This window comes from Apaloderma vittatum, unplaced genomic scaffold (assembly GCF_000703405.1).
Source record: "Apaloderma vittatum isolate BGI_N311 unplaced genomic scaffold, ASM70340v1 scaffold6639, whole genome shotgun sequence".
NCBI lineage: Eukaryota > Metazoa > Chordata > Aves > Trogoniformes > Trogonidae > Apaloderma > Apaloderma vittatum.
In genome coordinates this window covers 26,022-46,149 of record NW_009736849.1, presented here as the reverse complement: position 1 = coordinate 46,149, position 20,128 = coordinate 26,022, and the positions used below count along the sequence as shown (strand labels likewise).

General features: G+C 43.5%; 1 protein-coding gene across 1 annotated transcript; it reads right to left on the bottom strand.

Annotated features, from left to right (window-relative positions):
• Positions 1-353: 353 nt before the first annotated feature.
• MLXIP (MLX interacting protein) lies at positions 354-19,559 on the bottom strand (the record flags this gene model as incomplete). The annotated part of the gene is made up of 16 exons (XM_009877110.1): positions 354-941; positions 1,640-1,769; positions 2,634-2,757; positions 3,736-3,863; positions 5,812-5,910; positions 7,770-7,894; positions 8,678-8,864; positions 9,575-9,696; positions 13,875-14,538; positions 14,679-14,770; positions 15,663-15,752; positions 16,683-16,854; positions 17,416-17,457; positions 17,680-17,769; positions 19,059-19,144; positions 19,453-19,559. Coding segments are annotated over 16 exons (2,380 nt in total), but the record flags the coding sequence as incomplete, so codon positions are not given.
• Between the last annotated feature and the right edge of the window lie 569 nt (positions 19,560-20,128).

The following is a 20,128-nucleotide window of genomic DNA, read 5'->3' as shown; positions in this document are numbered from 1 at the left end:
GTGAAGTGCAAGCAAACAGTTCAGAGATTAAATGGGCATCAAATTCACGTGTCTCCCCTAACTGCAGAGTACACGCATTCTAAAACTGCTTCCTTGCACTCACCGCACAGCCTGCTACTCACTTGCAATGGCTATATCAGCAAAATAAAAATCAGTCACTTTATTTGCTAGAAAATAAAGCATGTCTTGAAACTGATTATATGCAATGATACACTCATCAAAATAAAAATACACAAACCAGCCTGAGATTTTAATTCTAGTATTTTTGCCATGAGTTGACGCCATTGACGGATTTTTCTTCTCCTTTGGTTTTTAATATGATCCTGTTTAACAGTTCTTACTATTCAAGTAAAATAAATGGAACTGAATACCGGAAAACAAAATAAAAAGCACATTTTGTTTCACAAAATCAAAAGTATATCTCTCCGTGAAGAGAACATTCCTTAGTGTACAAGATTTACACTTCAGAGAACTTTGTACTTGAAGCTGTTTCATAGAAATACGTTTGTTGCATATAGATGCATGCTGCATTGACGGAGATATATTGCTGCCTGCAGGACTCAAACCTGCTAAATTTACCTGAGCTTGGTGTTTTCTCACTTAACGGAGTACAGCACAGCACTGAAGAGGAATCAAAATGCTACGACAATGTCGCATCACACTTCCACATATTCTGAAGGCAGAGCCAGACGCCCTGAGCAACGTCTCGGGCGATGGAGAGCATTCTTTCTAAAGTGCACCACCTGGAAGGAGACTCCCCAGGCTGCCAGCCTGGCAGGTTCTCCACCCCTTGTACAAGCAACTCATTGTCTTTGGTTGTTAGGTTTCGCCAGCTGTTTTGCTCATCTTGATGACTGCCTCGGTGGCTTGCTCTGGCAGGCACGATGGGTCTGACAGAACTGAGGTGGTTGTGCTTAGATGGCGGAGGGTGTTCAGCACCACTGTAGAAAAAGAAAAAAAAAAGTCAGAAAAGTACCAAGAGAAGTCCTCAGTCTGACTGAAAACAGATCCATGCAGGACAGTGAGCAGGTACTGCAGGGCTGTTATGTGTGACAGACTTGTGGAAACACCTCTGCAAAATGTGTGCACCTCCACACAGCGACAGGGAGTAACAGATGTGCAAGAACTGTGCCCCAGGAACAAGGAATGGAGATCCAGGGCTTTTAAAAAACCCACCTACTTCTTCTACAACAGAGAGTACCACCTGGTAATATCAACTGCAAATGTAAATACATTCTGAATTGCAAGGGGGAAAGGATCAAGTAACCATGCCCAAACAGATCATCATTCCAAAGCTGAATATGAATCTCGGAAGTCTTCCTTCATAACGAGATGAAACACTCTGCAAAACTTCCTCCAACTAGATCAAAGTGTTTGAAATTTAAATGCAGCTTTAGACTGTTCAAATTCTGGTATCTAAATTCAGCAATTTGTTCGGGTTTTTCCTCTGTTCAGTGTTAAGCATGCAGCCAAGTCTCTTCAGTCACAAGAGGTTCTTATTTGTCCACGGAGGTAATAAAAAGGAACTGGAAATCCTAGTCAGCATCATGTGCTTTCCCTGTCATCCACTCACAAGTAATATTATGTGTGGTCTCATTTCCTACAATGCAGAACTACTGCTGGATAGGACTTCACTTACTTGGCCTCAGAACAGGAAGAGGACAGTGCTGATCCAACCAGGCCATTGCTGTTTGATTCAGATCCTTAAAGCTTGTTGTGGAAACCATCCCATTGAAGGACTCAAACAATGGCTTAATAATAATGCTGAACTGCAAATCATCAAATGTTAAGGGAGATGACAAAGGAGGAGTTCAAAACGTCCTACGGGAAAGGCTACTACAGCTCAGTCTGCGGAGAAAAGACGGACTCCTACACAGTGACCTTCAACTACCAGAGGGACTGCAACATTTAAAAAAAAAAATTTTTAAATCTGCAACGCTAAGACAAAGGAAAAAATTGTAGTGTATGAAGATATACAGAGTACCACCATCAGCCTGGGAGCTGGGGCCAGCTGAGGCTTTCGGGTGAGCTTTCCTCAAATGGTCACTGTATTTGAACTCAAATCAGCTTGTTACAACATCATAATTCACCACGCAGATTCCTGCTTACATGTACATTTATTGCAGAAGCTGATTGGATGATAAAACTCATCTGAAGGCCCAGAACCTGTGGTTTTACCTGTTACTCCAGATGGGATTCTCTAACCACAGTCAGCAGCAGGGGAGAACGTGGCCCAAACCCATCTCAGCACTGTCAGGTCCCCATCCTTCTCACTGTGGCTGACAATCAAGATGGGTCTAACGATTGCCTGGAATACTTGGGGGGATGTGCATACCTTAGAGACATTTACAGAGTGACGGGAAGAGCAACGTGGGCATCATTCTATCAGTATTCTAATATTTAAAAGCATTCTATTCTTGGCTTATCTCCAGTAGCCCAAGACCACATTACTCATTTCCCTCCTATACGCAGCAGAAACGACCACATGTCCACACACAGATGTGAATGAAAACTGAGGACATATGTTATTCAAATAACTTGGCTTAAAGTCACAGCATCAGAATCCAGAGTTCCTAGCTCTAAATACATTAGTACCAAATCTCAAAGTCCAGCAGGTTGATATAAAAGGATACAATCCAAAACTTCCAGTTCTGCAGGATCCTGCTTCTCACATACTCATCAAACATCCTCCTCATGTCGTCAAACCTTTGCCGTGTTACAGGAACCCCGGTAGCAGGGAGCTGCTGTTGACAAGAACTGAAAAGAAGATGTTTGGAGGTCAGAATCCCCACCAGAAAGGCCACATTTCTCTTCTAGATTAAATTATAACAAGAGAAAAATTTTTATCCCTGGTACCCTGACCGAGATGGCCTCCCTGTGCGTGACCCCCCAGAATGTAACTGTTGTAGCCCGGAATATATACTGTTTTCCCATCAATTTTGTCTATATTCATGTGGCAAAGTGACTTCAAGCTGCTACACACTCCTTATTACAAGCAACAAAACTAAAAGTATAACATAAAACTGCGTCGTTCTTGGCATCCAATTAGAAAAAGGAGTCAAGGGAAAAATTACAAACATCACAGATTCTTAAGAAACAGATCAATTTAAAACCAGACATTGTTATACTTTTAAAGAAAAACAGAAAGATTTTGATTTGCTGGTAAGTCTAACGCAATGCATAAGCCTAACCCTTCTGCAGATGGAAGAAAAACCACTGGGGTTCTCAACATGCTTTGCAACAGTACATAACTATTGTAAACCCACAGAGGAACGGAGGCACCAGGAAGGTGAAGCAACTTATCAGTTATGTTCAGCCAGTGGCAAGCTCCATGATTCCACGTCCCGCATCTTAGGTACTCAACCACATTTTCCTATAAAGACCGACTGCATTTGGAAAGAAAACTGCAGCAAAGCCATCATGGAGAGCAAGAGTGTTTGATCACCCAGTGAGCACGGCCTTAAAAAAGCATTGTCACTGGCTTCTTCCCAGAATTACTCTAGCTGACCTGATGCATCTTTTTGCATGCTGCCCCTGCTGTGCATTCATCTTCAGAGCCGGCTGAAAATCCACACGGTTTGCTACCAACACGCATCCCACAGCAACTCTGCTTTTTGTTCGCAAGCTGGTAGCAACTCTACGGTTCAAAAACCCCTGAGGCAGACATTCCCTGTTGTTAGCCAAAGCAACATTCCAGCTGCTCTGCTTCGTTACAGAAGACTCCCCAAATCTCACATGATGGCAGCGTTTAGCTCCTCGATTTCTTCCCGAAGGCGCCTGGTTTCCTCTTGCATCTGTGTTCTTTCCTGCTGCAGTTTAGCGATATATTCTACTGTTTTCTGGAGCGTGATTGCATGGCTGATCTAGACCAAACACAAACATAGAGCTCACTTTCGGGAATAAAGCTAGACAGATGAAGAGTTTGCCCCTAACCTGCTGTAACACCCAGAAAAGCACTTCAGCACCTTTTCTTGTTTCCTTCACTGTGTGCAAAAAAGCACTCAGACAGGCAGAGCGAAACACTTAATACTGAACTCTTCATTTCTCTGACTCCTGTGTGCACACTAGTACAGAGAAATGTGTCGGCAGTGGTTGTTTTCTTCCACAAATTGCTTTGTTGAAAGAAGTATTTTAATAATTCAAAATGTTTGGTTTCATTACCTACCCTCTTAAAAATATTTACAGTTCTTACTTAAGTACTGAAGGATGTTCTGCATCTGCTGATAGATTTACAGTGCTGTTAGAAGCATTGTTTGAAGTTGACAATATAGATTATTTAGTTTGGGAAACCCAAAGTTATTAAACAGAAGGTAACACAGTCTAATTATCACCAAAGGAAACAAAAACAATGTCATAGATCTTTTTAAAGATACTCTTCAGTTTTGAGGAACAAATTAAAAATCTGTACTTGATAAATAAACTAATCAGACTTTTATCAAAGCTGAGTTTTCAAAACTGATAACCTTTCAATCAGGCTATTCATAGCAGGAGGTGAATTTCTGAAAACTTATGGCCTAAATGTATAAAACTATAAAAATTATGTGAACATGTCAACATGCCGCACAATAAGTTTTCATGTTTTCCATGTTTTAAAAGACACTGGTATTTAAAGGACGTTTAGAAGTCTCTTGTGCAAATGAGCAGGTGTTCCAACTATTCCGATTTCAATGTAGTGAATAAAGTTAACTGGTGTAGCCAGAGTATGTCACTGGATAATGATAAACCAGGTGGGAATGTTTTTCCTTTCTAAGTCTCTGCACAAAAGACAGGTGACAGAAAAAAAAAAAAAAAAAAAAAAAAAAAAAGCGCCCTGAGAATCTGCAAGGCTGTGGGCACAGGGCCAAATTCTTAAAGGCAGCTGGGTAATACTGGATGTAAAAAGTCCTAGAGGGATTTTCAAAATCTCCTGAACTGGCCAGGTTCCTGACTCTTCCTGGGAGACAGAGATCTCATGGGTGTAGGAAGTTTTAGAAGTTCACTGCACTTGTTCTCTCTTTGGCTCACTGACACACTCCACCAGTACTTCAGGCACGCAAGGCTCTGCCATCCTCTCCGCTGACCGAGCGCAGCACCGCTGTATTCATGTGCAGTGCACAAAGCTAAAGCTAACGCTAACGAGCTGTGCTCATAGGTGGGTGTAATTAACTCGGGCCAAACGCCAACGTATGATAAGCCAGGCCCAGCATCATGCCAACAACACCGACCTGGCTTCTGGCTAGCTCATGGCTCAGGGAAAATGAGCTTGCAGAATCACAGGACCTCTTTGATTGGAAGAGACCCCAAAGATCAATTGAGTGCAATCACTAACCCAGCACGGCCAGGTTACAACACTGGCTCAAGCACAGCTGTTTTTTGAGTCCAGCTATGGGGACCAGAACCCATCCAGAATGGGTATAAAAAGCCAGTATGTCAGGAAAAAGGTGACATAACAGTATATGCAAAGTCATCTTATGCTGCAAACATGACAAAAATCTTCATTACTGGGGTCCCAAGAGCAAGGAGTGCAAAGATCAGGTTTTCTTCTTTCTCTCTTGGCTTCAAAGTTGTAGCATCTTATCAGATAAGAATTATTCAATATTGGAAGCTGCATCAGAAGAAAAACGTCTAAAAGATGAAGCGCTTTCACACTATTTTGACTACAACCTGTGGATTTATCACCCTTCCCTTTCCAAGTCCCTCAGCTCTAGTATCTTCACTGACTGACTGGCATCCTTAGCCAACAGTCAAGAGATTAAATTTATTAACAAGTCTTTTTAGAATAGCTCTTTCTTATATTCCATATTAAACCGTCAGTGCTGCCAATCTACTTACCAACTTGGAGTTGGCTGAAACCAGGCTGTTCAGAGTGCTGAATCCAATCTTGATATTAAACCTTCGTTTTTGTTCTGAAATATTCTTCACTCTTCGATTCTGCATAAACAAAATCAGCTCAGTCTATGCTGTTTTCCTTTACCGTATGGCTATGACTGTTTCAGCTATTCAAACTCAAAGTGTCATTTTTACTGAATTGTGGCATTTCCAGTCTTCCCAGTCAAAGCCACACGACTATAAATTTGCAAACAAGGATTTAAGTTATTAAAAAGAAGTGTTCACTGTATTAAATTCAATTCCAAACGCTGTAGCTTTTCCTTCTGAAGTAGAAATTTGTGTTTAAGGTTGCTACACACAATTCTCTTTTCTGAAGTCAAATTCCAATTTTTGAGACATGTAATTAGTTACGGTCTCACTGAAGCCTTCAAGTTTAAAGCAGTCCACATAATTTATTCCTACTACATACATAATGTCTACTGATGGAACAGGCGGCCTGACAAAAATAAAAAAGAAAAAGAAAAGAATCCACAACTCTGGGACACCCTGAAGTTAAAGGCTTTGCCGGGAACTAGCATTTTCATTTATAGCATTACAAACTTAAATTTTTTTTCCCAAAAAAATTATTGGAAGAAAGTAAGGAGTTCGCACTTTGAGAATGCACTCTTGGAGAGCTAGGCTTTCTGGCAGTAGCTCACCATCGCCCCATTTTATAATGAAGGAAAACAATAAAGTAGTGAGATGGCTGCCCAAAACCACAGAAAATGCAGGTTCAAGAGGAGAACTGAAATTTCCAGTGCCCTCCATGCTTTGCCAAACTGAAAAAAGTAAAGGTACCCAGCAACACAGAACTGTTTAGTCTAACTAACAGTGCAGAGGAGGTAAAGAGCATACATCTACAGACTTGCAAGTGTAACTGCTTTTGTCTTGTCTTACAGAGGAGTTTCTAACAGTACATATCCAAAGCAATTCCAGTCGAAGCAGGTGAATTTAAATGGCTTAAAGCCTATTCCCATTACAGTGACCTTATTTTTAAGAACACTCCTCCATCTAGTGGCCGCTCTGCCACCATCGGTCAGTCCTAACAACCTGCTCTCTAGCAGCACAAACGAGCTGCAACTACCAATTGTGAGCATTACACCAAGCCACTAACTGCAGATTCTCATGAGTAACTTGCAGCACGCTCACCGAGAGGCAGTTCTTATTCTCCCCTGCAACAGAATGAGCATTAAGAGCAATCACAGGCTGCAAGTGTTTAAACTTACCTTTGTGCCCTGGGAGCAATCAATCTGACATCAACTCACAGGGTATACAAAGACAGAAAAGCCAAAAACGGGCTTGGCACTTGCAAAAAAATGGTTCAGTCACGCTTCCTTTCACAAGATTAACGAGAGGGTTACAGCTGATTGTCCTGCATTGGTTGTTTTTCATAGTTAAGTTTCTCATACCATCACAGAAAGTGTTGTGACAAGGTCAGTGTGTGTATGAGGTACAGCCAGCTTTCAGACGCTATCTCTAGACCGCCAAGTTCTTACCCCAATAATTCTCGAAGTTTTTTATAGGTGTAACGTGTAGAGCCTGTGGAGCTGCTTCTCTGTGGAGCAGCACAGCATCACTGGGGACAGGTAAGTAACTCAGCACGTCAAGAATTCCCCCTCCAGTGATGGCCAGAGCCCTGCAGACTGAAGAGCCCCAACAAAACAACGGCAAAAAGCCTGAAACCTTTGACCAAGTAAACTGAGACCTGTCGTAACACTCCTGTGAGCGACAGCAGAGTAGATCTGAAGTCTGACATTTTAAATTGAACAGAGCTGCACAGATGCAGCGCAAGCTAAGCCTAAGGCACAAATACTCTGCTGTTCTGGAAGCGCAACTTGAGATCTCTAGTCCGTACTCAGATGCCAGGGCAGAAAAGTAGCTACAAAGGCAAAGAAAAGCACCTCAAAGGAAAGGGCACACACCTTAAATGCAGCCATATTAGGGTCAGTGGTAGGTTTTCCTGAGCAGCTGTTCTGGGGAGACTGTGGACTGGGGCTCTGCTCAGAGGCGCAGGGAGAAGCTTGGCCTGAATTCTGACAGTCTCGGCCTTCATAAAGGAAGAAAGACAAGTCACATTAACAAACAACTTTCTGTAGCAAAGGAAACCGCTGAGAAGTTTCTATTCAGAATTGAACTGAAATGCAGTCGGCAACCAAATCACACTCATTGATGCAGCAACAACATGCTAGAAAATGTCAAGATTGCTGGGAAAGCTTAGTACTTCACGGCACAAGGCTGACAGACCCCAAATAGCGATACGTAACACTCGTTTCACACACGCATGGTTCAGCAAAGGCATGTTGAACATGGAGGCTGCAATTCCATCGTCCTGCTAAGACTTCCCCATCAGAGGCTCTAAGGGCCTGGGACGTGATCACAACACTCACAAGCCATTTACCAGCGAAACCAGCATATTCCTCTAAAACCAGCCCAGGTACCGCTCTACCAACACGCATGGAAAAGGAGTCTTTGCACTTACCTACTGTTAACAAGGATTGTGTCTGAGATCCTCCCATCAAAATTACAGTTACAATACTGAACAACAAACCTATTCAGCACTTACTACACAGATGCCTTTCAAACGGGTTTCTTTTCCTGGTGACTACGACAGAACACCCTTTTAAAAAGGAGTCACTTAACAGGAAGCACAAAAATCGTAGTTCATGGGAATGCTGCATGGTAGTTTAAGGCAAAGATCGTAAACAACTGGATGCAATCAAAGCTGCAGGACAGAAGGACCTAAAAAGCTTTTCCCTCCAAAATTCCCTGCCTAACCAATGGAACCACACTTTGATGTGTATGGAAGAGAGAGTACAGCTTTCTAACTTACTAGGTGTAGGTGAGGGAACTTGTGAACTGCTACTGTGGGAAGGGATTTTCTCTCCTTTCACCAACACATCCTGGACTACACTAGGAGAGAAGAGATGTGAGACTGTGGACTGGCTTTGTTGACTACTTGGTGCTCGCTGTGCTGGACCAACCAGAATGTTACTACGGAACTCCGTCACCCCGGGAGCCTGGGAACAGCATAGAAATAGCACAGAGAAAAATAGAGAGAAGAAAAACAGAGCAGGAAGGCAGGGATGGGGGCAGAGGGAGAGAAGGGATGAGAGAAAGGAGAAAGGGGAGGAGGGGAGAGAGAGAGAGAGAGAAAAAGAGAGAGATTTGTTACCTTGCCTTTCACTAAAAGTAGCAAATTAATACATGATTAACAATGTGATGACACAAAACAAGGGCAATATAAGGAATTGGCAGGCATTGAAGTCAGACTTCTGGCAGCAGACCAGTATCCTTTCATAACTTAAAGCAGTATTACAACAGATCAACAGCATAATATACTAAAAACTAACTCCATCTTCCTGCACATAACGTATTGGGAAACCCACTTACATACTCAAGGCATGCTTTCCCGTGTGTAAACGGAAAGGTGAGCATTCTGGGTTCCTTCTAGCTTCTGCACAATTAACAAAAAGCACAAACCATCCCCACCCATAGCACTGTTTATACGAGCCTCTTATTGTTGTGTGAGACAAGAGTTTGTGAAGACTAGATAGTACTTCCAGTAGTCAAATTAAAAATAAGCACACATGATGCAGAATGCACAAACGCATACGGCTGGGCAACAGGTGAGGTCTAGCAGACTAGTCACCCTCCTGAACGCATGACAGCTCTAACTACTTGCAAATAACGGGCCTAAAAAAGAAATAGTTTTTTTTCTGCTCCTTACTCTGACAATTCCAGCTGGTGCAATTGCAACATTAGACTGAGACGTGGCTGGCGTCAAAATCCCCTCTCTTTTTAAAGGTGCTGGAGTTACAATCACAGCTCTGGACTGTCCCTGAAAGGCAGCTGAAGAACACAAGTTAGAATAGTTAATGAGACAAAAAAAAAAGCTAGAGATTATTATTTTGTATGAAATAACTTGTCAGTGAACAGAGGAATGAACTAAGGGGCACCTATTTGGTGCTATTTCACTGCAATACACAGTGCCACCAGTTTTACAATGATCTCAATCCCACGAATCCAGTACAAAGCACTAACACACGAGTTATTTCTGAGGCTTCGAGCATCGCTGTCGTTGTTTCAAGGTGAATTTACAGAGGTACCCAGTAAATCAGGGAAGTGCAAAGTGTCTTCGTTCTGTCAGAACTGGGTTTCACAGGCGGAGATCATCTTCACCTCTCCTCTCACAACCATACTTCTTGGCTCTCAGGCTCAGTCTGCTGACCCAGAAAGGGTCAATGACAGCAACCAAGGGAAGGATGCACATTCAATACTCCATGCTTCCTTGTAAATATATATATAAAGTTCTCTTCCTCACCAGTTCACTACTAGCTTCTTTCACTATCTAGTTTTACAGTTGCTTCACACGACACACAAGCACAAGACAAGCACACACGATTGGGAATCAGCACAAAAAAAATCCAGAAAATAGGCTGAAGAATGAGGACTTGTGCAGAGAACCTGGAGATAACTGTGAATAGCAGCAATTGTGTCCATAGAGAAAGTTACAACAAATTCTCAAAAGAAGTCTGTATGAGAGGTTTGCCCCCACAACAGCAATCAAGATCCTTGCTCTGAAGACTTTTCACCACTACAGCATTCTAGTCTAACATAAAACTGTTAGAATTTTTCTACAATTTAACCAATGTGGATGTACAGTTATTGACAGTGCATTAACGCTGACACTGTTCTTGCCCAGACTTTAGAGAGCACGTGACAAACCATTCTATATGGTTACTAAGGGAAGAATCACACAAAGACACAGTTTCTTGCATGCTTTTTGAGAAAACTAAACTAAACTTACTCCATTTCACACTAGCCTGTATTGGCTTCAGCTCTCCTTGGTACCGTTAGGCTAATTCCACCGTCCCAGTGTCCAGTTCAGAGCCAGGGAGTCGCTTTCACACCACACAAAACTTCGCTGCCAGGACCTAAGTCCCTTCGCAGAGGGAGGTTCCGTCGAACCGACGGGCGTCCCAGCTGGCTCCCTAACACACTCACATTCGGAAGATACTATCCTCAGAGCTCAGACTCTAGGTTGCCCAAAGCAGTCCCAGGGGCCAGATTTCATAAAAAAATCAAATAAAAAATAATTTGAGTGGTACAGCAGCAGGATCAGCTCGAGCTGGGTGTCTCCGAAGAGGAACTCCAAACAAAGAAATCCCTGGGCAACTACACCCTTATGGTCTGTGTGCCCACCCCTCACGTGCTCCTCACGAGCCTTTTGGTCCAATGGTTATTTCTGGTCCGGGATCTTCTAACACCTGACTGGGTTCCTTCTCTGTCTCCAGGCAGGTCGTTAACTCTTATCTTGTCAACTTGCAGCTTCTGCTGACCATGGCAGCCTCCTTATCCTCTGGATTATGTTGGCTCTGGAGACTCTGTTTTGCTGAACTAAGGAAAAGCTCCGCATATGTAGGTGACAGTGCACAGCTTGTGGCCTAATGCTTCAGAAAATCCAGCTGCTCATGCTAAGTAATGCTAAAACCCCCAGTATACTGGATTCCCTACAATTATGCTGCAACCCCTACATCCTAACGCTAAATGATTAACTCAGAGCAATTAATTCTATTTAAAACTTACTTATTTAAGCTAAATGGCCAGTATTTCTAACAGAACTAATAAGGCCACGATGTAGGAAAAGTGTCACCATAGCTCAGTCCTGGCCAACCTACCGCTCTGCAGTTTAGCACCAGGATACTGAAGGACAAACACAGCAGAAGAGGGAGACAGTGCAGGGTATCTTAAGTCCTCTCCCTTACTGTGTCGCCCGTGACTAACAACTGTGCTTTGTACCAGCTGAGGTTTCTGTATAGCCTTTATTAGGAAGCCCTGCGGACTGCACAAACGTTGTGCCAGTCCTCACATGGGCGTAGCTGGCAGAGAGCAGCGCTGTCACTCCGCCACAGGGAGTTCATTCTTTGTCTGACCGTTCCCACATGAGAAGCTGGAATCACAGCCCTTCCACTGCTCACTCATGTGCGGCCCAACTTAGGACGTCTCTGTTGAGCTAATGAGCCGACCAGTGCATTAATGCTGCTGCACAGACTCTGTGTTTCTGACTTCCACGCTTGGGTAACTGTAACAATCAACACATATTTAGATGCTCCTTTAGATTTTTCATATTCTATCCTACATCTGCATCTTTTGTAGACTTTCAAAATAATAACATTTATCTCAAAGGGCTGATAGCAGAGTTCTTTCCTATGGGAATTCTCACACCTGATGAGACAATCTATGCAAATTTTTGAGCCCTGGACTCAAAAATCGCATGATAATATGTGTTCCCTTTCTAACACATGTTATCATGCAATTTGTTTTATAGTCTTGAGATGACTGGTTTGTCCTGAACGTAAATGACAGGCATAAATGCCTTAGTTACAAGTACTGATGTTTATTCTACTGCTAAAAATAAAGCTCCAGTCTTTACGCAAAATCTTGGTTTTGACCGCTGAGCTCGGTGTCCCAGTAGTTTATGAGCACTGAGATCCCTGAACACATGACACTGCCAGGAATGAAAAACAGCAATAACTTTAAATCTACAGGAGAACTAAAACCATTTGTTGTGATGGTCCAGAAGTAACTGATGAAGTATTGGGAAAGTGATATGTAGGGTGAGGAACAACCCAAGCAGCACTAAGAAAGCTAGGAGCAAAGGCTTTCTGAAAATGAGCTGCCTAGAATGCTTTACCAGGTGAGAAATGCATGTCTCAACTGCTGAAGGTATGCAGACTCTTGCTTTATAATGTGCTAGAGACAGGAATACTGCTATTAACACCCTAGTGCTATTAATCGTGGGCCAACTTTGTTCCTAATGACATGCCAGTATTAGATCCCTGGGTCTGTTCTGCTCCTATGCAGTGATGATTCTATTTTTTTATCAGTGGCTAACCACAATGCCGTGCCCTGGCAGACACGCCTACTACTTAGTAAAGTCTTTTTAATAATACTCCTCCAGGCAGGGTTTTTCTTGGATTATTGTTGCACATTTCAGGTGGCTGAAGTCACTTGGCCTCCAGCCAGCACAAGTGTAAAAACAGTGTGTGATAGTCCCAAGAAAAAGCATATTAATGCCTTCCCTGCTCTAGCCTTGAGCTTTCTCACAAGAACCACCACAAGCAAAACTTTGTGCTCACACTCGCTGCTCTTAGCCTTGTGTGGTGCTAATGGCTCCAAATCACACCTAGAGTGGAGGTCCCAGCATATCAGTTGGGCACTTCTACTCCAAACTGAAAACCGCGTGTTCCTGACTGCATCTGAGTCTGGAGACAAACATCTCCAGCGCCTCCTGATTGTTCTTAGTCCTTCTCCACTGGAAGGACTGATTCTCATCACCCTGGTCCTGCAAGGGAGCATTGATGGTGGATGAGAGGCACGCTCCCATGGCCAGCAACGCTGTGGTCCCCTTCAGCAGTTGCTCCCTAGCAAACACAATACTCAAAGAGTTTCAGGCACACCCGGGAAGAACATCGGAATACATCCTGACCAAAGGACATACACCAGCACCCTGGTGTTACAGGGCCTGATGTTACACAGGCAGGCACAGCCACTTGTCCACGGCAACCAGATGAGCGAACAGCAGGGACAGATCTGCCATTCTCCACCCCACACGACCTCCCTGCCATCGCCTGCTCTACTGCGGGTGAACGCTCTGAGGGGTAGAGTTAATGAGAACAGCATGATACATCAAAACCAAGGTTTCTAAGGGGCAGGAGCACAGAGCTCTAGTCAACCTATGTGTGGATGCATCTACACTGCCCAGCACAAGTTTTACAAGGAGGTTCCAACCCCCCTTTTGCAAGTCAGCTTTTCACACTCACAACCAAACTGCTTCCAATTCTCACAGCAGTGCAGAGCATCCCACTGAACAGCGTAGCCACACACCAGTGGATTCAGGGGTACCTTGGACACCCTCAGAAAGCTGTATTTTAACCTATCATGTAAACCAAGAAAGGCAAGGCTGTCTCTCCCTCCTGCCAGTCCCACTCAGAAGAGTAAACCATCACCCCACCAGCGCTCCTCACCTGGGGTGATGAAGGCATTCTTTACCAATAAGGACACTGTTTCAGGCTTCGAAGCAGGCACTATTTTTTGTGACTGTTTGGGCCTTGTCCCAGCACTGGTCAGAGGAACAGCTTTGGGGAGTGCAAATGTCAGTTGGGACTGGAGCTGGGGCCGGGGCTGCCCCTGCAGGACAGTAGTCTGGAAAGCCAGGTTACAAGGCACTCCTGCCCCCGGCTGCTGCGTTGCCAGGACAAGGTTCTGGCTCTGGCTGAAGGTGGTGGCAGGGGCATTGTGGGTCAACGTAGCAGAAGCTGTGTGGGTGATAACTGTAGATTCACAGAGGCCAAACTTTTGGGTTTCTGGTGCAGCGAACGCAGCTGGCGGCGAGCTTAAGCTAGAACTCAGAGGCACTGCAGGCAACGGGGACTGGTGCTGTTGTGCTGCAGGTTGAAGCAGCGGCAAGGGTGTCTGAAACACTGGCAGGAAAGTTTGTGGCCCGCTGAGAGAGGAGTCAGGAGTGAAGTCCGCCGGCTGGATGAAAGATCCCCCACTTCTAATGCTGGAACACTGGTCAGTGCCAACATCAGGAATGACAGGAGCAGGTACTGAGGAAGCAATCAGTCCGTCACTGATGTTCCCTGCTGGAAGTGTGTTGGGCAACGAACCCGACGGCAGGACAGGAGACTGACAGAAAAGAAAGACATCACAGATTCAGACATGAGCCCCGAAACTCATCTGAACTTCCTCTGAGAAGGACATTGGTCATATCTGGGTCTTCATAGCACATACGTGTCTGAGATGAGGCTGTTTTAAACCTCCCTTACCTGGGAAGAATGGCTGCTGCTGTCTGTTGTGGCTGAGCTGACAGCAGACACAGACGGGAAATAATTACTGGAACGACTGGGCGTGAATAAATCTGAAATATGAGAAGTCATCTATTAGTTTTCTACTTTTCATACTCAAGATACAGCATTGCTAGATACTAAAATTCACAGGAATATCAATATTGATACTGATTAGCAAACAACAAAACCAGGAGATTTTCCCTTCACACAGCTGCTGCCGACTGAGCAACGAATTGTTGTGTTCCAGAGGAAATGATCTCTTCAGGGCAGACTTCAGCTTTCATGCAAGCTGAGGACAACCCAAAAATCAGTCTGCTGCTTAAGGTTCACCTACACGAAGGCAGCCAAGAGCCAATTCCTCAGCACAGTCCCACAAAACTCAGTTATCTGACACAGACTGCATGCAAATCCAGCAAACGGATGGGACTTTTGACTTCTATGAAGAATCACAACCATCAAAGTTGTCAGCAGTAGTTTAATGTCCTATGTAATTCTTGAGAGTATCAGAAAATGTTCCAAGGCAATTAAAGTATTAAATCACCTCATCACTAAGAAACATTAAAAGGGGAAAACCTTAGTGATTCTGGGAGTTCTCCTGTCCACATCTGATGTTCTGTTTTTGATTACTCAACGACTTAAAAGTCTAAATGCTATTCTTTTGAAAGGCAAATTAACAACCAGGTTCAAACCTTTCAATAAACAATCCTAAAGTGACTCTCAGACCCAGGTAAGCAAAGTACTGGGGTCACAGTAACAAAGGAGTCTACCCACGCAGGCATCTGCTTGAAAAAAAGGGCAACAAAAACACGTGTGAAGTGTTCTTCACCTTTCGTTTAATCTTCCACCTTCTAAAGAGAGTAGACATTTGCAATATTTAATGTGCTGTCAAAAACTAGTTCATAAATCACTGCAATTTTAAAGAAACTGATTGTCTATATATATATGTATGTATATGATTCTTACCCTGAAAAGGCTCAAAAGTGTCCATAAAATCAAAATTTGGCTGGAGAGGAATAAGCCCTGGTTGAATCATGTCAGCATTTCCTAAGTGTCCTGCAAAATTCAGGAGATAGATTACATTACTTTAGCTTCACATCACTTGTACAGTAACAGCAGCAGCATTTGGCTAGAACACCACCACACACTCCACAGCCAGCCTTGGCCAGGATGTGTACAAAAAAATGCTGCTGAAATGAACTGAGCATCTGCTTTTCTTCAGAAATACAGGACTGTTCTGAAATCAAAACCGTTGAGGAACAGAACTTTCACCTCGCCAAATGGAAGAGGTGAAATCAGAAGGCTCTAGCTAACAACCAGGGATCGCCAAGCTTGGATGCCCCCTGTTCCCAAACCTCCTGTCCTGGCCCTGCTGCACAATGCATAAACTCACTGGGAAGCACAACCTGAACCACCAGAGCTCACAGCGTAGTATTTTAAAACACATCATCCATTTATTTTGTGTAATCCACAGTTGCTCTGGAGTTGCTCAGACATCCATGCAGCGAGGATGATGCACGACGGACACCTGCTGTTCCTTTAGACAGAGCCTTCAGCAAGCGTTCAATAACTACAGAGTTCCCGGGACTGTTCTTACAGGAGATGTGACCTGCACTTGTTCTAAGAGGCATACCCAAAGAAAAAAACCATAGGCACTGCTTTAAAAACACAAGCACGTGCATATGCTTTGAGATAAATTATGTCTTCACCACTGATAAATACTGCTCCTTATAGATTTATTCAAAGCAACATTAGAAGACATTGATAGGAGCAGCATGTAATAAGCTAAGACAGAAATTGAATTTGGATGAATAACTGGGATTCCATAACCTATAAAGCATATGGCAGCTACCCTCTCTGACCTATTTTTAACTGTATCAGCAAAGTCAGATACATTTCTTAGGCAAGGCTGTAAGGGCAGCAAAGCAACAAATGACACTTCTCCAAGATGTTCCCCCTGCAAGAGAGCTAAGAGCCAGCAAATACCTATGTCCCTGGAATTTGGCCAGGAAACCAGCTGATGTGAAGACAGTGTGGAGAAGAGCGTGTCGGTGAACTCAGACATAAGCATATCTGCATCCAAGAGGCTGCCTTCCTCCATAGGGACAGGGGTTTCTCTGCCGTACCTTCTTTTTTGCCAGAGAACCACATCGTCATCCTGCCAAAGGAAGGGAAGAGATGTCAGCTGCCTAGACAACGCTAAAGCAGTCTGGTGTGAATGTACAAAAAGTCTCTGTTTTTCACATGGGGCATACTAAATGGTGCTACCACCACTCCTTTAAACATTTTACCTTTTTTCAGGATCCTGGCACATTATTTGCCCAGGTTGTGGGCAGCAGGAAGACTGGCAACATGTAGCACGCACATCTTCTCCGATCCAGTTACACAAGGGAGGCAGCAGTGCCAGTTACGGCTGAGTAATAAGACGAAATAATGTGCCAGCCCTCGAAGAGATTGATCTTTCTGGGCACCTGATGCTGATTCTCATTTCTCCTGCCACAGCACTTTACTTTCAACCTCTCCTCCATCCAATTAAGCCACAAATTTTAGATTGCTCTCTGAGGTGCAGAACCATTAAGGTGTCTAACCTTAACTAAGGCTTAAGCAAGATGCTTGACTTCACATTTCAACCAATGCAAGCTACTACATGTTACAGCTTTGTTATTTATTGTGGCTTCTATAAGCACAAATGCTGCCACTCATCAGTGGTATTACCTACCCTGACCAAACTTGAAAGATCTTCATCTTTATGCTTCTGTAACTGCCAACGAAGACAAAAACAGACAAAGTCAGAACAGGTCAGGTATATGCCAAGAGAAGACCGGATTTTGCAAAATTTTTTAAGACTCAATCATGCACAATTAGTCCCTGCACAATACTACTAGCTTATCATCCATTTTAAGTATTCCTGCATGCTAGCAAAAGTACCATCAGAACTCAAAAAGCAACAAGCAAGCTACTGCTGCTGTGTAAACCAACAGACCCTTTTCTTGAAGTATGTTCTCCACTTGTGGTATTCCCTGATGACTATTTCAATTCTTCGTTTCCAGTATTTCCCTTCTGTTGCAATGGCCTGAGAACACAAACACATACCATGAATTACACGGATTCATGTAATGGCTGAATGTTCAATAAATTTCCAAGCAAACGTTCAGGCATAAAAAATGCAAAAGAAAGCAGGCTAATTCTGTTTGAGTTAATGTATCAGCAGCCCACACTGTCCCAGAGTTCAGCTGTCACAGAGCAAATCTGGCAGTACTAACTTCATCCTTCTCACAAAAAACAAACAAGAGATGATGTCCGACTGCACTGTCAGCATCTCCCACTCAGCTCAACCACAACCAATAGTCAAGAAGTGGCACAAAAGTAGCCCTTTAAAAAATGAATTTACTAAAATATTATGTATAAAGCATACAATACTCTATGCTGCAGAAAACGGGCAAACAGACTTTCACAAGGTTACACAAACACACACATGCAAGAGCTGTTAGGAACGACTCAAAGCAATAGAAATCCAATGAACGGCTCAGCGAGAAGTGTGACCTTGCAGACCACATCCTAATGGCAAGAAAAGGATCAGAACAACACTGGTCTGTAAAGTATCGCAGACAGCAGTGTCCAAGTGGGGGACAGTGGACTAATGAGAGCCGTAACACAACGTTCTTGTGTTTGAGGGTCATTTATCAACATTGTTCTTGCAAAAACCTGAGACAGTTCCACAAACGCATCTGGAACTCCTTTGAGTTATAAATTATTGTAGAGTTAGGCAGTATAGAGAGAATCACATATTGCCACATGAAAGGCCTCACTGGCTTTCTGGAAGGAGCCAGAAGGCGGACATTAGTTTTTATTTACGTTTACAAGAGCACAAAAATGAAAGTAGGCAAACTCATAGTCACTCTTTTTGTGAAGTTACCTTGAAAGAGAAAAAAGAAATTGCTTGTTGTCCTGAAACCACACCTCACCAATTCAATAAAATACAGAAAACATTCACAGGTCGCTTAGACTCAATCCTCAAAATAGTCATCGCTGATTTCTTACTGACTTCAGCAATCTCCAGCCAGAAGAGAGCAGAGGCTGTTAAAATCTTAACTACTCAAATTGCACTTCTATGACTCACGTTTCACCAAGCTACAACACAGACCTAAGATCCATAGGTGACAAACGTCTTTCTGGTTGCACCTTGATCATCTCAATGTGTCAAACTTACAAAAATTAGTTCAGTTTGCCTTATATTAACAGTTTCTTCTAAATAAAGACAAGAAAGCAAACAATTGCTACGCTGCTCTCATTATCTAGTGGACTAGAAAATCTTCTTATAAACTCTAGAGCTCATCAGCTTGTTCCTCAGGTTTTACACACCTCTGGCCGACGATGCTCATCAACATCAACAGAGCCGTCCAGGGGAGTCACAAAGTGGCACACCGGATTCTTGCGCTTCTCCAGGTCTGAAACAAGAATGGAAACTCGAGTGCTCAGCACATGCGGCCTCTGCCGACAAAATGTGAAAAAAAATTTAGCAAGGGTTCCTTTCAGATAACCAACAGGAACTGGGGAGATCTCAGGCTGTGCTTGGATCACTCCACGTGGACACCTCTAGGAAAGCACCGACCCAATGGCACTGCCCTGACAGCCTTGAGACATCTGGGCCTTCAGCAGATTTTTGAGTTTTTCGTTAGACAGTAATTTCAGTTCTCTTGCTTCTTACATTTATGTCTCTTGGAAAATACTTGCAACAACGAAGTGCTATACTTACACTGCATGTACCATGCCCTCCAGATGGCGTTATTGAGACGGATTTTATCTCTCCACTGAAGTTTCAAGCCTTTAAAATTTTTCCATTTTGGCGAAACCAGCTTTCCACTGAAACAAAACAAACAACAAAACATCACGCTTTCAGTTTTCCTCTTCACACTCCTTTCAAGACAAAGCATCCCCCTAAAACCACTAAACTGCCACAGGAAGAAAGTACAAGAAGCCATGCTTGGCCAGTGACAACTTTTTCCACGTGCTGACCAGGGTTTCCTGAGCAAGGTGCCAGAGACAAGTCCAGTTTTTAAGACTCTTTCATGTTCTCACCTGCCTGCTACCAACCATCACAACTGGTCCCGTAAGTATCGTCAGCAGGACTAGAACCCATTTCACTCACACTTTTCTTGTGGCCAGTATCCCACCTTCTCAACCACCAGCCTATGAACTTCCCTCAACTCAGAATAAGATGTTCAAAATTAAGCCCAAGCCCTGGCCTAGAGTTATTTGCATGTTTGGTCACATATAGTTTTGGCTTGGATTTTGCCGAGGAGCTGGACAAAATCAACACAAGCTCATTTCTACAGTTCCAGTCAATTTTCCAGGCTGGTTACACCGGAAAGGAAGAATGAAATGCCAGTTCAGACCAGTGCCAGTTCTACAACGGTGGTAAACACAGCTGA